This window comes from Scyliorhinus canicula, chromosome 18 (genome assembly GCF_902713615.1).
Source record: "Scyliorhinus canicula chromosome 18, sScyCan1.1, whole genome shotgun sequence".
NCBI classification, from domain to species: domain Eukaryota; kingdom Metazoa; phylum Chordata; class Chondrichthyes; order Carcharhiniformes; family Scyliorhinidae; genus Scyliorhinus; species Scyliorhinus canicula.
This window is the reverse complement of record NC_052163.1, coordinates 10,514,926-10,535,460: the sequence shown is the minus strand read 5'-3', so window position 1 is coordinate 10,535,460 and position 20,535 is coordinate 10,514,926. Positions and strand designations below refer to the sequence as shown.

Here is a 20,535-nt window from a genome sequence, read left to right as displayed (position 1 = left end):
ACAATGCTTGGAATGCGAGCATTTGCAGGTAATCAAATCATTACAGTCGGGGAACACTTCAGCAGTCAAGGGCATTCAGCCTCTGATCTCCGGGTAAGCGTTCTCCAAGGCAGTCTTCAGGACACGTGACAACGCAGAATTGCCGAGCAAAAACTTATAGCTAAGTTCTGCACGCATGAGTGCGGCCTCAACAGGGATCTTGGATTCATGTCGCATTACATCCACCCCCCCACCATCTGGCCTGGACTTGCAAAATCCTACCAACTGTTCTGGCTTGAGACAATTCACACCTCTTTAACCTGTGATTATCCCTCTCCCTGGATCTGTAATGATTTGATTACCTGCAAATGCTCGCATTCCAAGCATTGTCCAGCATCTCTGACTTTGTCTATATAAATGTTTCTGGAACATACCTCGCCATTCACCTGAGGAAGGAGCTGCGCTCAGAAAGCTCGTGTTTGAAACAAACCTGTTGGACTTTAACCTGGTGTCGTAAGACTCTTTACTGTGCTCACCCCAGTCCAACGCCGGCATCTCCACATCATATAAGTGGTAGCACCTGTATAATAACAGCCTCACAGCACCAGGGACCCAGGATAAATTCCACCCTTGGGTGACTGGAGTTTGTACTTTCTTTCCTTGTCTGTGTGGGTTTCCTCCAGGTGCTCCAGTTTCTTCCCACAGTCCAAAGATGTGCATGTTGGGTGGATTGGTAATGCCAAATTGCCCCTTGTTGAAAAGTTAGGTGGGGTTACGGGGCTAGGGCAAGGTTAGGGTGCTCTTTTGAGGGTTGGTGCAGACTTGGTGGCTGAATGGCCTCCTTCTTCACTGTAGGGATTCTATTCTCTTCAAAGAATTGGGGCTCAAGTGCACTCATTGTTGCCCTCTGGTGCTGGAACCTTGTCTTCATTAATTGATGCCAAATTTGGTTGCTGCCATCCAGTGCATAGTTGATAAACTGCATACACACAACCTGCATTACATCCAACGCCTACACATGTCCCAATCTGACAGTATGTCAAAATTCTGTCTTTTAAAACTGCAGGATTGACTGCCCTGAATATCATGCTTGAATTGCATACTTTTATTTTAATAAATTTTCGAGTACCCAATAATTTCTTCTCTCCAATTAAGGAGCAATTTAGCGTAGCCAATCCACCTAACCTGCGCATCTTTGGGTTGTTTGGGTGAAACCCATGCAGACGCGGGGAGAATGTGCAAACTCCACACGGACAGTGACCCAGAGCTTGTATTTGAACCCGGGTCCTCAGTCCCAGTGCTAACCACTGCACCACATGCCGCCCTGCATACTTACTTTTCTATGAGGTATTAAGATTTATTCGATGTGCAGTTTTCTCTAGACAAGGACATTTAAGTGTGTCTTTTGGTTTTCTTTTTGCAGTGAAGATACAAGATAATGACCTCCTACCGTTATTATTGGAAGAGTTTCCTTATCTGCCGATATCGCCGCACACTCTGAACCGGATGTGGAAGCAGCAGTTTAAGCAGATAGAACAATTGATCAAGTCCGGTCTTGATCAGGACCGGAACCAAACCAAGCTTCAATCAGCAGTGAGTTGAGTCTCATCCCTCACCTGCTCTGTTTAGCTGTTTGTGCTTTGATATTTTTGCTTGCTTCGGATGACCTGGCCAAAAGTGTGCGCGCAGCTTTTATATTCGGTGTTTGCTGGGATACAACTAAGCTGTAAATTCCTGATGACTCTCCAATTATAACTATTTTCTCATCAGATTGAAGATGCTCAGAAAAAGCACGATCTCCTGATCAATATCATGAGAAAGGAGCAGGATCATAATCAGCGTCTGGTGAGGCTTAATAACGAATGCAAGCAGGAGCATATTTAACAAAACATTAAATACTTTTTTTTATTAAAGTCTTACTTTCACTTTCCAATAATGTACCTGTTGTAAAAAAACAACATTGTTATTGACACTGTTGGGGTGGGTGGCAGGGAAGAGACCTTGGTCTGAACTCTCCTTTGGGAACGTATCATGTTTTAGTTTTCTACCGGGAGCTATCTAGTCTAACATTTTTATGTTTTGGCTTCAGTTGCATTTAAATGTCTGCTCCAGGAGCTCCTTGTGGTACCTCCTTTGCATGAAAATAATCCCCTCTTTTCTACTTCGCCTTCAGAAAGATTTTAAAGAACGAATCCGACAGCAGAAATCTTCCCAGAACAAGATGAAGGAGCAAAGACAGCAAATTGCCCGTGCTAAGAAATACTATACTGACTACCATGTTCAACTGCGTGCAAAAATGATGCGAGCAAGGACTCGGGAAGAAAGGGTGAGTGTGGCTGACACAATGGGCCAGGTGGCCTCCTGTGCTGTACAGGTTTATGAATTATTGTGTTAATTTGTGTTACCAGCACCATACTCTTGGGCATTCATCTACAGTGCAGCAGCAATGTTGATGTCAAGCAGATCATTTTGCAATGCCATTTTTGTTGTCAGTGAAAAGGAGTCGTTGGCTGGAATAAAGCAGTGAAATTCATTCCTTCAACGGACCAGAGTCCAACTAGGCCCTGATTTCACTTTACACTTGTATTACTGTTTATAGTACTCCCCCCCCCCCCCCCCCCCCAAAAAAAACATGTTTTACAGGCCAGTCTATCATAGTATTTGCTTTTTATAAAAACTGCCTTTTCTAACGTGCTTTCTGGCACTGCCCTCACTTGGTTTCATGCTCATCTGTCTTCATGTAGCCTCAGAATTCCTGAAATGTTCTCATTTCAGCTCTGTACAGCCAGTATTCCAACATATCTTTTGGGCCTCCTGCTTAGGTACTCCGTATTGTCCCTCTCCAATCACCTTGCTTGGGAGTAGCTTCATTACTGTTATTTTTTTCTGGTCTTTCCTCGCTCTGATCTTTTCCAGATGAGCATGAACTTCCTCCAATTGTATCAAGACCAAAGCCATTCTGTTTGACTTGCCTGTTGCTATATTGAAGGCACCATAAAAGTCACAATTATTGGTGGGCACGTTACAAAAGTGACAAGCCAGTAATTGCTGTTGCAGGACATGCATCTCTGAATTACAAAGTACAATTGTATAGAGTGAGAACCAGTGTTCTGTAAATAAGTTAGTGTAAATGTATACATAATTGTATGCAACAGCCTAATTCGTTATTTCCCTTAAAGATTTTTAAAAACCTGTTTGAGGAGGGTTTGGAGATTCAGAAACAGCGATTGCGTGACTTGAAGACTTACACCAAAGAGAAGCGTCAGGAGTACAATAAACGTCAAAAGGAAGAACTGCAGTCAATGGAGAATTACTATAGAGATCAGGTACTAGTATAAGGTTCAAACTTAGCCTCTATTTTGATAATATTCTGCTCCAATAGAAAACTACAATATGTGCCTAACATGGAAGAATAAACTCTTAAATGTACCTTTCATGACCTGACTTCCCAAAGCACTGCCACAGACAGCCCTAAATGAAGGCATTGTACAGAAATGCTATGTAAGTTTCCATAAGCAGCCATGTAATGAAGTGGCAGATAATGCTTGAGAGTTTTAAAAATAGATTTAGGAGCAATTTAGCGTGGCTAATCCGCCTACTCTGCACATCTTTGGGTTGTGGGGCCGAAACCCACAAACACTGGGAGAATGTGCAAACTCCACACTTGTGACCCAGAGCCAGGATCGAGCCTGGGACCTACCACCCCCTAATGTTTGAGCGTTAATTGCGACATTGGTAGAACTCACCTGCTTTTTGAAATAGTACTAGGGAATCTTTCATGCATACTTGAGGGAACAGATGGGACTTTGAAAGGCCCAGTGCTGAATGACAGCCTGGCTTATGTGCTCCAGTCTGAATCGGAGGATCTTGGGTTCAAGCCCAATTTCACATTACCCGTACCAAAAAAGTAAACTGGAATTGGAATCCATTCATTTTCCCCCAGACCAGCTTTTATACATTCACCAAGTGATCAGTTTGCAAAACAGACTGAACCTCGGCCTACTGTGGCATAGTGGAAACAAGAGGGGGGGGAAAAAAAGTATTGCTTTGACAGTAATTTAGCATAACTAAAATTCTCTTAAAATATTGTACTAGCAATTGGAATTAGTATTTTTAACTGATTTTTCAGGGTGATGCAAAATTTCACAAGTTATTCATAATCAAATCACAAATGAAGATTTTCTTAACAGAATTATGTTCTGAATGAGGTTTATAATTGTGTATGTGTAAAAGTGTAGTTTTATAATTGGTAATTATCAGAGTTGCCTGCAACTACCAGCTGAAAGTCTTTTGTTTAAATCTAGTTTGTAATGTTGGCTGAAACACTGGCACAGGAGCGGCATAAAGTTAGCATCCGAGAGACTGCACAAAACAAGGTAACTTTTCATTTTCTTCCGCTACAAGAACATAGCCATTCTCTCCAGGAGAGTCCGCAGAGTAATTGATATTTTTACAACCAACTTTCATTTCTCCTTGTACAGAAGCAGTATAACAATGGCAAACTGTAGACACTTTATTTCAAGTTCCTTTTATGTAGCTCCTTTACCATTATTTTTTTTCTCTGACCAATTATCAGTAAGTAATCCAATACAATGTTTGAATCACATTGCTGTAACTTGAGCTAAATTGTTTAGCAGATTCAAAAGAAAATGATAGTCCTTTCAAATTTAATTTTTTTAAAATTTATTTTAGAGTATCCGATTTATTTATTTTCTAATTAAGGGGCTAGCATGGCCAATCTACGTAACCTGCACATCTTTAGGCTGGGGGAGTGTAACCCATGTAGCCACGGGGAGAATGTGCAAACTCCATACGGACAGTGACCCGGGGTCAGGATTGAACCCGGTCCTCAGTGCCGTAGGCAGCAGAAAATTATATAGTCCTTGCTGTAAGTTTGAGGATGCTTACTTCCAAGTTGCTAAATCTATTTAAATATCTAGGCACTCCAAAAATGGAAGAAAGAACTACGTGCAAAGATGGAAAAGGAGATCCACGAACTACAGGAAATGATCATACGGGATGATGATGATGTGTACTTCAGAGAACTGGAGGCAGAAAGGGTACAGCGGCGACTCCAGATGGCATCATTCCAGCACAGTAATACTCCACTATGAACATTTGCTGTTCTGAGAAATGAGTTCTTGGGCACCTGTACAAAGGGCTCAGGTAACCAAAGCACAACGATACTTTCCTAAAAGCTCAAATGCATTTACTGTTCACACCAGTCAGAGAAATTGAGCAGATGTACATAATAGGGAAAATGTGGGATACATTCTCAATAATTACTGGCGATCTAACTTCTACATTGTGTGAAAACTTATCATTTTTTGTACAATTCCTAGGTTGAGATTTTTTAATATAAATACCGCTTTAACACCCTGGAAGGGCAGTAATTGTTATGCTGGATAGATGAGTGGATCTTTTATAATGTCAGGGTCTTCAAATGCTGGCTGGTTGTTTCATGTTAAAAGATTGTTACATGACTACCTTCAGCTGTAGGGGGCCATGGATGCTTACAAGATGATTGGACACTAATACTGTAAAGCTCATTTAATCCAAAAATTACTTTGTACATTTTTTAAAATCCTGTACAGTGGATAAATCTATACATACAAATTTACTAGCAGATATGGGGTAGTTGTATTGATCTAATGTTTTCTATATGATCATGTTGAGAGACTAATTTATTAAACCTTTTTCTAAAAATGTTTCCAAGCAAACGCTTGCGGTGATTTGAGGCTTGCTGTGGCAGTACCTGCATCATTAACAGGGATGTTACTATGAAAAGTAAAATATTGCTCAGCTATTCTATTCCCCAGGTTTGCAAGACTTTTGGCAAAGTTGTAGCACCTGCAGATATTTTAAATTAATGTTGTAATCAAGTGCTGACAGTAGTGTTCTGGCTTAATTCAAATAATACAAGTCTTTTCCAAACATTTAATCAGCACCAACCAGCAAAGTAAAAGCCACCTTAACTAAAGCTTTGAGGGTCACAGGTTGGATGCAGCTGCTACATGTTTACTTCATCTGTTTACACAGTTCTTTTATCACAAAGATGACGGCTGTTGTTACCTCTGTCCATTAGGCATCTGCATCAAGAGATGTTGTTTTAAATCACATGTAATCTAGGCAGACAATTCAGTCCACTATTGAGGTGATGCTATCTTACAGAGGCCTACTTGCCTGAATAGGAACACCAATGTTCTTTAGGCCAACTAACTCCACTTTAAAGAGTCAGGAAGGATTTTCAGCAATGGAAATAATTGAAGCCAAGCCAACCACGTCACTTCTATTGGGGACAGTGGAGGCATAGGTTACTCAGGATCCAGCCACAGTGTCAAACGTGGAACCTACAGCCACATTATAAAGGGAGAATAAAAATAAATTCTAACAATGGGCAAGAACTTGTCATTGACATCCTTTCTTGACTGTTTAGAGAGGAATGGGAGAGTCACTAATAGCCATTAGAAAGTTTTTGTATACCATTTAAAATAGTGATCTTCACCTTGACATCCAGTTACTGTTGCAGCTAGACTAACAATTCAGACATGTTTTCCCCATGACATCTGGAATAAAAATCCATGTCCTTTTAGAGAAGGAGATTTGCCATCCTCATATGGTCTGGCTTACATATGATTTGAGATTCACAGCAGTGTGGCTGACTTGTAAGTGCCCTCTGAGGCATGCATGAATCATTTACAAAAAAACAAAACAAGTAAATTTAGTGCTGTGGGGAGCTAAAGTGATATGGGTGGGATGTGAAAGGTGCAAAACATGTGATACACAAATCAAATATTCAATATTTCACATTTTACCTATTTTTAATAGGAAATACAGCAAAGCTATAATTTCTAGTGTTAGCATGTTCCACAAAGCTAGATTGCAGAGGGCCTGTATGGTGCACATTACCAAAAAGGTGGCTGCACCACAATGGAATGCTGTTTTATAACATTCTGCCAGATGCTTACTGAAATATTCCCCCCACACCAACCATGCAAGTGTCTGTTTGGATATTGGAGAATCTATTTGAAAGATTGGTATCTGACATGCTAACCAACAGCACTAGTGTTTTCTGCTGCCATTAATGTATGGGCAATAGACAAGCTATAGTTTGAATAACAGACATTCACATCTTGGATTCTGACAACCAAATTAAGTCAGCTGTAAATGTTTAAAGGAATGTACATTTTTAAAAATGTATTTATTCAAAGTTTTTCAATAAGTTTACAAAACACTCCAAAAAGGAAAATAATACAAAGAAAGAAGGGCAACATGCCAACAAAACAACTTAACCCTCTAAACAATAAACAGTTTTAACAAGTTAACACCCAACTCAAAACAGAATAGGGCATACACCCCTTACAAAAAAGGAAAATAAATCAGCCCCCCCCCCCCCCCCCCCCCCAGGTTGCTGCCGTTGCTGACCTCCACCTAACATTCCGCGAGAAAGTCAAGGAACGTTTGCCATCGCCTGGAGAACCCCTGCAAGGACCCACGCAAGGCAAACTTTATCTTCAACTTGAGAAACCCTGCCATGTCGTTGACCCAAGCCTCTACGGTTGGGGGCTTCGCGTCCCTCCACATTAACAAGAGCCTTCTCCGGGCTACCAAGGAGGCAAAGGCCAGAACTCCGGCCTCTTTCGACTCCTGCACTCCCGGATCCTCCGATACCCCAAAAATCGCTATCACCCAACTCGGTTTTACTCAAGTATCCAAGACCTTAGACATAGCCTTTGCAAAGCACTTCCAAAACTCCGCAAACAAGGATCTTACCATCCCCAACCCACACGCCAGAGATCACCCTGTCCTGTATCCTTCAGGCAGGCAGCAGCAGGAATTCCCCTACCTGCCTCCTGACGAACGCCCAAACCTGCATGTACCTGAAGGCATTTCCCGGGGGTAACCCAAATTACTCCTCCAGCGCCCTCAGACTGGCAAAAGTCCCATCGATGAATAAGTCCCCCATCCTTCTAACTCCTGCCCGGTGCCAGCTACGGAACCCACCATCTATCCTGCCCAGGGCAAACCTATGGTTGTTTCATATTGGGGACCAGACTGCGGCCCCCATCTCCCCCCCGTGCCGTCTCCAATGCCCCCAAATCCTCAGTGTCGCCGCCACCACCAGGCTCGTGGTATACCGCGTCGGTGGAAGCGGCAACGGTGCCATCACCAGTGCCCCCAGGCTAGTACCAACACAGGACGCCGCCTCTAGTCTTTGCCATGCCACTCCCTCTCCCTCCATTAGCCATTTCCGAATCATTGACACATTTGCTGCCCAGTAGTAGCTGCAGGTTCGGCAGCGCCAGCCACTCCCCCGACTGCGCTCCCAAAACAATCTCTTGACCCTCGAGGTCTTATTTGCCCACACAAATCCCATAATACTCTTGCTCACTCGCTTGAAAAAGGCCTTAGGGATGAGAATAGGCAAGCACTGAAAAACGAACAAGAACCTAGGAAGAACCGTCATCTTAACTGACTATACCATGCCCGCCAGGGAGAGTGGTAGCATGTCCCACCTCCTGAAGTCCTCCTCCATCTGGTCCACCAACCGCGTCAGATTGAGCTTATGCAAGACGCCCCAACTCTTGATCACCTGGATACCCAAATACCGAAAACTCCTCTCCACCATCTTGAGCGGCAGTCCCTCCAACCTCTTTTCCTGGCCCCTCGCATGCACCACAAAGCTCGCTCTTCCCAACGTTGAACTTATATCCTGAGAAGTCTCCAAACTCCCTAAGGGTCTGCATGACCTCCCCCATCCCCTCCACCGGATCCACGATGTATAGAAGCAGGTCATCCGCGTATAGTGAGACACGGTACTTCTCCTCCTCCTCCCCCCCCCCCCCCCCGGCCGAACCCCTCCAGCTTCTGGACTCCCTCAGTGCCATGACCAGGGGCTCAATCGCCAGGGCAAACAGCAGGGGGAGGGGGGGGGGGGGGAAGACAGGGGGCACCCCACCCATGCCTCGTTCCACGGTAGTCTAAAGTACTCTGACCTCAGCCGGTTCGTTGATACATTCACCACCGGGGCCTGGTACAACAATTTAACCCACCCTATGAACCCCTCCCCGAACCCAAACCTGCCCAGCACCTCCCACAGGTACTAGGAATATACATTTCTGGAAATAGCATCGAGTCATTCAGCCCACCAAGTCTCTGTGCTGATGTTTTTTCTCTACAAGCCATTAACCTCTATCCTTAGTTTTTTCCTTACTCTTTAATATTTCTCTTATGATCAACTGTATCCTTTTGAAAATAATTTAAGGACTGATTTAATTGTGGCATTAAATTACATCTGTCCAATCTGTTTGCTTTATTCAATGATACAAGTTTCCAAGATACCCCTTTATTTAAAAGAGCATAATATTCTTGATTCTTAGTATTGAATTAAGTAAAGTCACCATAGTCCCAGGTGGCATAGGCTGCTTTCCCCTTTGAGGGGGAGAGCTGACTGGTGGTGATTTAACCTGAGGATCACCACACCTCAGACGAGGATGGTGTGTACTTCAAACTTGTTATTCTCTATGAGAAAATTTATAAAATCTTGGTTGGACTACACATGGACAGTGAAAATTTGGCCACCATTTTATAAAACCAAGCACTGATGAAAGTGCAAAAAGGTTTTATTTGAATAATACCAGAACTGATAAATAAACCTTCAGGAAAGAACAGGGATCCTTTCAATCAAGGAGACTAGGTGGAGGGTTGTTGTGATCTGGGCTGGTTTAGCACACTGGGCTAAATAGCTGGCTTGTAATGCAGAAGAAGGCAGCAGCGCGGGTTCAATTTCTGTACCGGCCTCACCGAACAGGTGCCGGAATGTGGCGACTAGGGGCTTTTCACAGTAACTTCATTGAAGCCTACTCGTGACAATAAGCGATTTTTATTATTAGATATGATTAAGATTGTGAAAGTTTGATAGGGTAGATTTAGAGATGTTTCCATTTATGGGTGATTGATTCCCTTAGTTATCCTAACTTAGTGCACAGCACACATCATGAGAGCACTCAAAAAGCAATTCCATAAATACAAATTAAAAAGACAGGCTCATTAAGTGATTTAAACCTGGTCAAAAAAAATCAAATAAAGAACTGTAATAGATGATAAGTATTGGATATATAGAATAACTATCTGATGCCCAAAAATAGATCACCGCCTCCAAGTCGCTCTAATTCCTTGTTACTTTTGCAATTTATTATATGCTGTGAAATAAATTTTTTGGCTTAATTCTGTGGCTTTTTTGTGTTTATTAATTCAATCTGCCAGTAACATATCACAGTAAAGAAATCCTAAACTGACATCTTTACAGCACAACTTTCAAGAAGTCACTAACCAATGGCTGCAATATGACCGATGCACAACTCATTAGATGAGGATATTTCCTTGAAGGTGACAGGACAAATTGAGAGGGTTGTGTTTAAAGCAAGCCTTTTTACTTTTAAAAATAAATTTAGAGTAACCAATTATCTTTCCAATTGAGGGGCAATTTAGCATGGCCAATCCACCTAGCCTGCACATCTTTGGGTTGTGAGGGTGAAACCCACACAAACACGGGAAGAACGTGCAAACTCCACATGGACAGTGACCCAGGGCCGGAATTGAACCTGGGACCTTGGCGCCATGAGGCAGCAGGGCTAACCCACTGCGCCACTGTGCTGCCCGGTGCTTAAAGCAAACCTGGCATTGGAAAGTGTGCAGAGGATATTTTATAAAGATACTTGACAGGACAGGTTTAGTCGCAAGATTAAAGAAGCTGGGATTATTCTCAGAAAAGCAAAGTTTAAGGGAAGACATAATAGATGATAGTTGTGCTGGCCTTAGAGGGTCCAGAGGAGGTTCACCAGAATGAAGGACTTGTCATCTTCAGGAGCAGTTGAGGACTCTGGATATGTACTTGATGGAGTTTAGAAGGATATGGGGGGGGTTCGCATTGAAACTTACAGAATATGGAGTAGCCGAGATAGAGTGAACGTGGAGAGGATGTTTCCACAAGTAGGAGAAACTAGAACCTGAAGGCACAGCCTCTGACTGAAGGGACGATCCTTTAAAAGAGGGGAGGAAGAATTTCTTCAGCCAGGGGATGGTGAATCTGGAACTCTTTGCCACAGAAAGCTGTGGAGGCTGTCACTGAGTGTCTTTAAGACGGAGATAGATAGATCTTGATTAATAAAGGGATTGGGTTATGTGAAGGAGGCAGGCAAATGGGGGAGAAATATATCAGCCATAATTGAATGGCGGAGCAGATTTGATAGGCCAAATGGCCTAATTCTGCTCCTATGTCTTACGGCCTTATATATAATTGGCGAAAAGTCAGGGGAGAAAAGGAGGATTTTCTTTTTATACAGAAGATCTAGAATGCACTGCCTGAAAAAGTGGTGGAAGCTGATTCAATAGTAACTTTCAAATGGTAAATCTATGTGGAATTTGCAGGGCAGAGGGAAAATAGCAGGGGAGACTAACCAATTGGATAGCGCTTCAGAGTCTGCCCAGACAGAGTGGGACAAATAGCCATCTTCTGTGCCGTGTCAGTATGATTCTACGTATTTTCAATGTGAAATACTACTACTTGCCCATTCACTGTAACAAAGTTATTTAAAGAGATCTTCACCTTCATAAGTGTTTGGCAAAAAGTGTTTGTACAATAACACAATTCACGTCAAAACTCAAGTGTTTCAGGAATGTTATGTCGCCTTTTTCTTACCTGATACAAGAATCTACAGTTTTCTTTTGAAGGTCTTGCCTTTGTCTCATGGAGACCTGGTGTCTCTTTGGTCAAGAAAAAGCCACTGAACTGCTGCCACCAAGAGGCACCACTGAGTCAGCAGCACCAAGTGTATTTCTTCGATCAGGATGCTCATGTAAGGGCTCCCCCAGATGGCTAGGTGGGAAGATGCATCACATGCTGTGGTACTGAATCATACAAACCTGACAACATGATCCTGCTTTCACCTGCTATTAGTGCTGGCAACTTTGGTTGGTCATGTCCCTGGAATTTCAACATATGACCACCTGCCTGCAACCACCACCCCAACGACAGTCGTTCTTTTCTCAGTCTTCAATATTTTTATAACCAATAAAAATATCCAAGGAAATATTTTTTTAAAACTTTTTTCAATGCCCCCATGAATTTTCTCCCCAGTTGCTAGCATCAGTGTTCAGGAACTTTGATCTTAACCCCTAGAGATTCCAGGAAAATCATGGAGGGTTGACATCCACTTGCCAGTCGTGAACAGTGATCAAGGGTGGGAACCCTTCCTCAACACTACTGAAATCAATTGTAGAACATCTCCAATTCCGCACTGGCTGAGATCAGTTAACACAGCACAGACTTTAGATCAAACTGGAGATCCTTTCCCACTCTGAATGGTTCACTACTTAGTCCAGTTACATCATGATGTAATGAATTTAAATTGGGTCCAAATTGAATCAAATGAATTAAGTTTCAGGATCAGCTGCAGTTGATGCTACTTTTTCCAATATTGATTTAATGGCTGAGCAGTGAATAAATAGAAGACAAACATAAAACTATAAAACTGAACTGGTTATGCTGTGAGGGTGCAAACAGCATAGACTTTTATTGCTCATTCTGCATGGGTACACACGCAAAGTTTGCTTCCATACAGTTTTTTTTAATTAAAGCCCATGTAACAGAGGGAGTGAAATACAATGTGTTAACGACGCTAAAACACTCTGTAATAAATACAAAATAAAATGGAAATGAGAAAAACCTAAAAACAAAATAAAATATGGTGTTTTTAAGAACTGGGAAGTAAAGCCAAGGGGTTAATTGTAAACTAATTACATCTATATAAAGGAAAGATTTTAACAACTGGTAGACAATACTCTATTAACCAATAAGTGTTACATACAGTGAACTGCTCCTATCTGCTATAATGTATTATTTCAAGTCTGTGAAGCCATGGGTGCATGCTAGGAGCTATCAGCTGTATGATGAAGCATGCGTTTTATTACAAGAGCAACACTCTAATTGCTGACTTTAGCTTTTATTTCTCGGTACGCAGCCCATTTAAAATCCATTATTGATAAACTTGGGTGTAGTGTTACGATGGTTTCGAGAATGATCATGAAAATAGACCACGTGTGCATTGGACATTTATCAGTAAATGTCCATTGGCGACTTTGTTCTGGGAATGGGATGTCAGCTGTCAACCTTTTAGAATGGGAGGGAGGGGGTTGGGATAAGAGGTCAACAAGCTGAACAGAACTACAGTCCTAAGATGTGCAAAAAGTGGTTTAAAATAAAAGTTAAGATACAATTAACTTAAAAGTTGTAATAGTCACAGTATTAGCCTCAGATTTATATATCATGCCTCACCCAAGACTGTACAAAGCACCATTGCAGGACACTTTCCCATCGGATGATGTTCTTGCAATTGATAGGCAGCAGTGCAGGGCAAAAAAATTATAAGATTGCTGTATCAACAGGTGCTCCCAGTACAGAAATACTAATTGACAAGAATGTCAATAGATTATAAATATATTAAAACTCATGTGAATGTATAGGATCTGCAGAACATTTCCTATCATTAAAATTACAAAAAAAATACAATGATCTCAAACTCTTTATAAAAAAGTCAAGGCGGGTCTTGAGCTGCCTCAGTTTAATATACAGGTCATCATAATTCAACTATGGATAGAAAAGCATAACCGAGAACAACTCTCTTCAATTTATATATTTAATTTCCATTTTAATAATTGTTGCTGGCTATACAATGGAGCTCATCCCAGTCCAGCTATAACTAATAGAAGGTGGAATGTAACTCACACCCTTCAATTAATGTTAGAAAACGTTCTGGGAGCATAAACCAACATAGCATTGTAGAGTGTTGCTGCTTTTAATATACTATAAAGGAGTATTTATCCCTTATGTCATGTAAATAACTGATGCAATAACAAAAGAAAAATTACAAAATAAACTTCCCAGTTAGCAATGCTGGCTGGTAATATGCATTTCATAAAAAGATTCCTCCCGGTCAATTTGGAAGGAGTAGGAGAAAAGTGGTTATGGCCGAGTTTGCTGAAATGAAGTGGAATGTTTCCTCCTGCGATGATCTTGTATAAAATAAACTGGTCGAACAGACATCGACTCAAGTCTGCAGCACAACAGGAAGAACATTGATGAAACAAAATAATTCAGCCTGTTTTCCATTTGAGAATCCACTTGGAATAGTAAGTTTACTCGAGCTCAGTTACTGTACTGTTGCTAACTCCTATACTTCATACCCAAATGAATGACCAATAGGAAAAAAGGTGCAATTATGGTATAGTCATGGCAGCCGAACAATAGTTACGTTGTACTGACTGCTGCAGTCTACATCATGATGCATGGGGATATTAACAATTAGTAAGGAGCAGATGGGCTTAAGACAGATGACTAAATTGTTGTAGTAGTCTTTTAAATCAAAAATGCTATCAAGAATACTGCTAACTGGTCAAATCATAAAAAGCTAGCAGTCTGTAATTTTCCAGATATTAGTTTAGCAGCTGATAAGTCTCAAGGCAAAAGCCAGGTGACCGGTTTCCTCAAAGTTCCCTAATCATTCAATCCCTCTTGCTGTCCTCTTGCTGAGTAAGGGAAAGACATCCTGTATATTCCAAGCACTGCTGGAACCTCGGCAGGAGAAAGCCCTCAGGAGCAGGTGTGTACGGAAGTCCCATGATTCACAAAGCAATCATTCCACAGCAAACCCACAAGTCTCTTCAATGGCTGTTAGCAGCTTCTCATAGAGCTTTTCATAGTTCTCGTAGGGAGGAATGTCAATTCTATTAAAGCTAGGAAGAAAACAGTCAAGATATGTGTTTTACTACCCAGATCTGAACAGCCTATTAATCAAGTCACAGCTGCATTGCCTTAAAGTTTATTCTTTGACATAAATGTGCACAGTTGTTTTCGAGAACTCCTTTTATTATATCACATTGTCTTATTGTCTGTAACATCCCGCTAAGCTGTCATCATAATCTTTATAGGCCAACTATATATATATCACAGTACAAATTATGCAGTAACTCTCACTTCAGTGTATGATACTGTGATCTGTTCATTCCAGGGAACAAGTGTGAAAGAGCCGCAAGATGACTGAAAATTATTAATGGCAGATTCTATTTATAAGACTATCCCCTCATTCCTTTAGTGAATTCTTGCCAAGTCTAGTACAAATTTAATGGGGTGGATTGACTGTGCCAAAAGCTAAATTACTCATAATGCTGCACCGATCACTGCTTCATTTTAATTTACAGAACCTTTCACTTCCACTTTCCGGCTTTTTCATTCTAAAGGCAGCTTAAAGGTAACAGTACTATTAATCAATAAATTTGGATTTGGACTCGTTTTAAATTAACAGAAAACTAAGAAGGAAAAGAAAGTGCAATCCCCTACCAGGTATGTGCTTTGGGGAGGTTGTTGGTGCTGGCATCGATTTGGTGAATAGTGAAGAGCCTTGGGCCTGCTGCACCTGCAATAATATAAAGATTGTTTTAAATATTAACAAACTTAAAATAGGCTGTAATATTAGCAAAAACATTGCAGGTTTCATAGTATTTCAGATCCAAACTTTCTGCACTTTGTAAACTGATGCCTCCTCTCACCCCAATGTAATGTTGAGAAAGTGACAGCCCCCTCTCCCCCATCCCTTTTGGTAGAAGGAAGTGATCAAATTTACTTTTTTGCTACATGCATAGCAATACACTGCCACAAATTCACACTCACCTTGCAATGCTTTGAAACCCTGCAGAGGAACTCGAGAGGATCCTGTCACGAACTGGAGCAATCGGGCTCTCCTTTCCTCATCAAAAGACTCCACTGCCTTCCAGAACCACTTCACAATATTGCTATCTGGCGTACAGTGTTTTAACCTAGTGTTTGATTTCCAGTCATTGATATCAATCTTGCCAAGTCCGCAGATAATTAGCTGGGAAGAGTCAATAGAAAATTAGCCAAATTAACATATGGAGGCAGTTTTACCCCCCCCCCCCCCCGACCATTATCTATATAAAGTAGGTTAACAGCTGTAATGACACATTAATAAACTGTTTCATTTTTTTTTAGTATATGAACCTACTTTATATTCTGCTAGCCTCATCCAACTTGTTCATGTACTAAATATAAAATGTTATTTTGTGATGGTTTCAATTTTCAATGTTCAATTTCCCTGGTATTATTTTAGCTTTTGATATTCAATTTTTTATATTAGTCTTTCTTTGCCTGATAAATGCTTTGGGATGTCCCGAAGCCATGAAAGAAGCTTACTTTTGGAACCTTCTCTTGAACCTAATATTGTATTTTTCTTCCTATAATCTGATTCCTTCCCTTCCTTCTAGTGTCAACCCTCTCACTGAGTCAGTCATTGAGACGCACAGGATTCTGAACGACCTGAACAGGGTCAACATTGAGGTGCTGTTTCCCCAGCTGGAAAGTCTTGAACCGGAGCCATCATTTCAGAATAAGAGGCCAGCCACTTAAGACTGAGAAGAGAAAAGATTTCTTCACTTGAAGAGTTACAAATGCTCAGTCTTCGAGTACATTCAAGGCGTAGACAGGGGGATTTTTGAATCCTAAGGGAATCGAGGGATATGGGGGTCAGGCGGGAAAGTGGAATTAGGTTTGAAGATCATCCTTGATTTTGATCTATTCCTGCTTCTGCTTCTATGAATCTGGTCAATTACCCTAACCCAACTATTGCACCTCCACACCTGTTTATCTGAGATTAACTAACTCAGCAAAGATTGAATATGGTTACTTTCTGGACTTGCGGATCAAACAGGGACATGACTTCGAGCAATCGGGATACTTCCAATACCTTAAAAATAACAGATAACATTTAAATTTGAGGTTCATTTTAAATTTTAGATTTTCAGCCCCAGTTCAATTTATTTAAATTCACAAAGTGGAGGTAGTGGAGAATTAATGCTCAAACAAAGTGCCCACTAAGGATGGGTGACATTACAGACTTGATCAAATTCCAGTTAGCTGCTTCAGAATCAGCGCAGTGGTGACACACACTTCTTGGTGGAAATCTAAAATGTTCAGGTTTTGCAATCTGTAAAAGCAGGGATCCACCTGTAACCTCCATTTACCTATACAACGGTAACACTTAGGTACATATGTCTGAAACACTGATGCAGTGTCTTAATGGGTAAAAACAGCACTCACCTCCAACTCCTTCTCATCAAATGTTTTCAACAGATGTTGTGGGATCACCTCATTGAATCCTTTCTGCAGAGCAAGAAACTGGGCTTCGATACCTCGCAGAAATCGCCAGTTCACGTATAGCCTACACAAGAAACATTTCCTCGAGTTAGTGTGTTTCACACGTGATGCTGCAATCGTTACACATCACAGAAAGGTTAATCTATCAGGTTGAGCTCCTGAGTATAGAAAAGAAATCCTAAGGATTGCTCATGAAATTCCAGCAGGAGGATATTTGGGAACAACAAAAATACAAGTAAAGATACAGAAACAGTTTTACTGGAAGGGACTACATAAAGATGCAGTAAATTTTGTCCAACACATCAAGCAATATGGAAACCACGAGCTACAATAAAGCCAGCACCGTTGATCATTAATCCAGCTTTCAAAGCACCTAGTTGACTGTGTTGGATCACTTTCGAAAACACGATGGAATCAATATTTGTTAACTATTATGGATATATCCATTAGATTTCCTGAACTCGTGTCATTAAGAAGCATCACAGCCAAGAGAGTGGTCGATGAATTAACCAAGTTCTATGCTAGATATGACTTACCGAAAGAGATACAATCGGATCACGGGTCAAATTTTAGGTCAGGATTATTTGAAGTCATAAAGAGCTTGGCAGACTTCCGGTGCTGTTGTGTAGAGGGAAAGCATGCACGAGGCGGCTCCCGCTGGAGTACTATACTTATAGCCCTTTTCTTTTAGCTCCAGAGGGTATTTTCTTTCTTCAGGCCCCCACCCTATCCCTGTAACCCAGTAATCCGGAGGAAACCCATGCAAACACGGGGAGAAAGTGCAAACTCCACACAGTCACCCGACGCCAGAATTGAACACGTGGCCCTGGCGCTGTGAAGCAGCAGTGCTACCACTGTGCCATCCATGATGTTCGGGAAGATGGAGGTAGAGGGTGGATGCACATTCCCTCATGAGTTGGAACGAGCCACCATACACTCAGGCAGAATCCTTGCCCTGAGGCACCACCGCTTGCGGTAATTGTGAATTTTCATAGCTTCAAAGAAAAGGAGCAGCTCCTGAGATGGGCGAAAGAGCATCGCAACGACAAATGGGAAGGTCATGCCATCAGGTTCTACCAGGACATGGGAGTGGAGCTGGTAAAGAAGAGTGCTGTGTTCAAGAAAGCCTTAGCCGCCCTGGACCAAAGTGAGAGAAAGGGCTATTATTTTGATGCGCCAGCAGAGACGGACCCCCTTATAAAGAAACTTGGGTTGGGCGTGGTATGACGGAGTTTTTTGGGTATTGGGGACGGGCATTTTGAATTGTTGGGGTTCAATGTTCATGTTTGCATTTCCTGTCCTTGTTGGGTTGAATTCTTTATAGTTTGGGGTTTAGTTTTCTGTGGGGTTCTGGTCTAATTGTTATGAAAATATATAGCTCCCTGTTGGGGGAACAATTTTTAAAAGGGGTTTTTATACTTTGTTATTTTTTAAAACATTTTTCTTCACTCTGGGTGTGAGCTGCCTTGCTAACCAAAGAGTTAGCTAACGAGAGCGGTGGTGAGGGCTTGACTGCAGCTCATTATAGTAGTTGTGTTTTAGATAATGAGCTTTAGTATTCTTGTTTTGTTTAGGTTTAGTGATAGGTTTTAGTCGTTTATGTTCACCATGCTGTTTTCTGTATGCATATTTGGGCGTGGCAATGGCCGAGGGTGAGGACGAGGGGGGGTGGGGATAGTTTGCTGACGGTGACTAACGATTTTTCTTTGTTCAGTCTTGAGAGTAAGTTTGGCGGCCATCTCGGGTGGCCCTGGTTGCTGTACCTTCTATGTATCCGCTGGATAATCTCTCTTGGTGGAAATGGCTTTCTCCGGATTGAGGGGAGTGGGAGGCTCCCAATTCATTTGGTCACCTGGAATGTCAGGGGGTTAAGTGGCCCAGTAAAAAGGCCGAGGCTCACCGTAAAAGTTGAAATTCCGACACATTCTGCAAGAAACTCACTTGTGGGTCAGAGACCAGTCACGGTTGTGGAAGGGGTGGGTGGACAAGCGTTTCCATTTGGATTTTGATGGCAAGACCCAAGGTGCCGTAATATTAATTAATAAAATGGTTCAGTTTTCTGCCACTAAAACCTTGGATGACCCCAATGGTCGACATGTTACTGTCTGGGGCTCTCGACGGGCACGCCACTGGTTCTGGTTAATATCTATCCTCCAATCTGGGACGATATAAATTGTATTACTAATCTGCTGGCCTCCATCCCCGATGTAGACTCACTAAAGCTTATTTTGGGTGGTGACTTAAATTGTGTTCTGGATCCCAATCTGGATTGGTCGAAACCCAAACCTCTGACTCCACTTGTTGTTTCTCATGGAACAAAATTTGGGGAGGGGGTGTAGATCCTAGACACTTTTTGTTCCCAGGTGATAGAGATTTTCACTGTTCTCCCATCTGCACTAGGTATACTCACACAACTGCTTTGTGGTCGAAAGGTCTCTCCTCCCTTTGGTGATGGTGGCTGGATATCAGCAATTGTGATTTCAGACTTTGTTGACTTGGCACTATAATCAGGTCCCTCCCTGCGACCACCATGGAGGTTGGATATGACATTATTAGCGAATAGGAGATTCTGTCAACACATGTCTGCCACCATTGGGAATATTTTAAATTTAATAGAAATTAGTTTCTCTCACCTTCTTCGCTGTGAGAAGCCCTGAAGATGGTCATCAGGGGGAGATAATTTCCTACAAAGTGCACAAGGTAAAGAGGGCGGAGCAGCAGAGGCTGGTGGACTCCATTCTTGAGCTGGACCACCAGTACTCACTTGCCCCAACCCCGGAGTTGTTGGCAAGTAGGAAAAAGCTGCAGACACGATTTGAATTATTGTCAACGGATAGGGCTGTGGCCAGGTGCGAAGCTCGAGGGGTATGTTTTACGAATACAGGGAGAAGACCAGTCACCTCTTAGCCTACCAGCTGAGGCGATAGGCGGCCTCCTGGGAGATCGTACAGGTGCGTGACTTGAGCGGCAGCCTGGTTTCCTCCCCTCCTTAGGTTAATGCAGTTTTTGAATCATTCTATCGGGGTCTCTACAGATAGAGACCCGAGGTCCCTCCTTGTGACCTCCATGAAGCCTCCGGCTGAGGGTTTGATCATGACTAATTTTTTGGATAGATTATCCATCCCATCCATCCATCCCAGCTGTGGAAGGGGAGAGATACGAGGAGTTGGAATCCCCAGAGGAAATTATGAAATGCGTTAGATTGATCCAGACAGACGTAAATCTCAGGGTATGTTATAATAACATGCTTAAGAAGAACGGAGATTGCGATGCATGATAGAAGTGGGTTGAACAGTTACAAAAAAAGCAACTCCTTATAGGTTAAATCC

The 20,535-nt window shown here is 42.0% G+C and overlaps 2 protein-coding genes across 5 annotated transcripts in view; one reads left to right on the top strand and one right to left on the bottom strand.

The window, feature by feature from the left end:
- Positions 1-7,222, top strand: part of LOC119952929 (centrosomal protein of 95 kDa-like) — a 53,083-nt gene extending 45,861 nt beyond the window's left edge. For all 3 annotated transcript variants that reach the window (XM_038776563.1, XM_038776561.1, XM_038776562.1), the window contains 6 exons: positions 1,403-1,572; positions 1,750-1,824; positions 2,153-2,305; positions 3,159-3,305; positions 4,284-4,355; positions 4,920-7,222. In XM_038776563.1, coding sequence (XP_038632491.1) covers positions 1,403-1,572; positions 1,750-1,824; positions 2,153-2,305; positions 3,159-3,305; positions 4,284-4,355; positions 4,920-5,093 — 791 coding nt within the window. In that variant the 3' untranslated portion in view covers positions 5,094-7,222. The remainder of the gene's footprint in view (positions 1-1,402; positions 1,573-1,749; positions 1,825-2,152; positions 2,306-3,158; positions 3,306-4,283; positions 4,356-4,919) is intronic.
- A 5,283-nt stretch (positions 7,223-12,505) lies between these two features.
- smurf2 (SMAD specific E3 ubiquitin protein ligase 2) overlaps positions 12,506-20,535 on the bottom strand; it is a 241,286-nt gene continuing 233,256 nt past the window's right edge. For both annotated transcript variants that reach the window (XM_038777045.1, XM_038777046.1), the window contains exons 17-20: positions 17,150-17,270; positions 15,707-15,908; positions 15,377-15,452; positions 12,506-14,772 (exon numbers count right to left, since the gene is read on the bottom strand). In XM_038777045.1, coding sequence (XP_038632973.1) covers positions 14,673-14,772; positions 15,377-15,452; positions 15,707-15,908; positions 17,150-17,270 — 499 coding nt within the window. In that variant the 3' untranslated portion in view covers positions 12,506-14,672. The remainder of the gene's footprint in view (positions 14,773-15,376; positions 15,453-15,706; positions 15,909-17,149; positions 17,271-20,535) is intronic.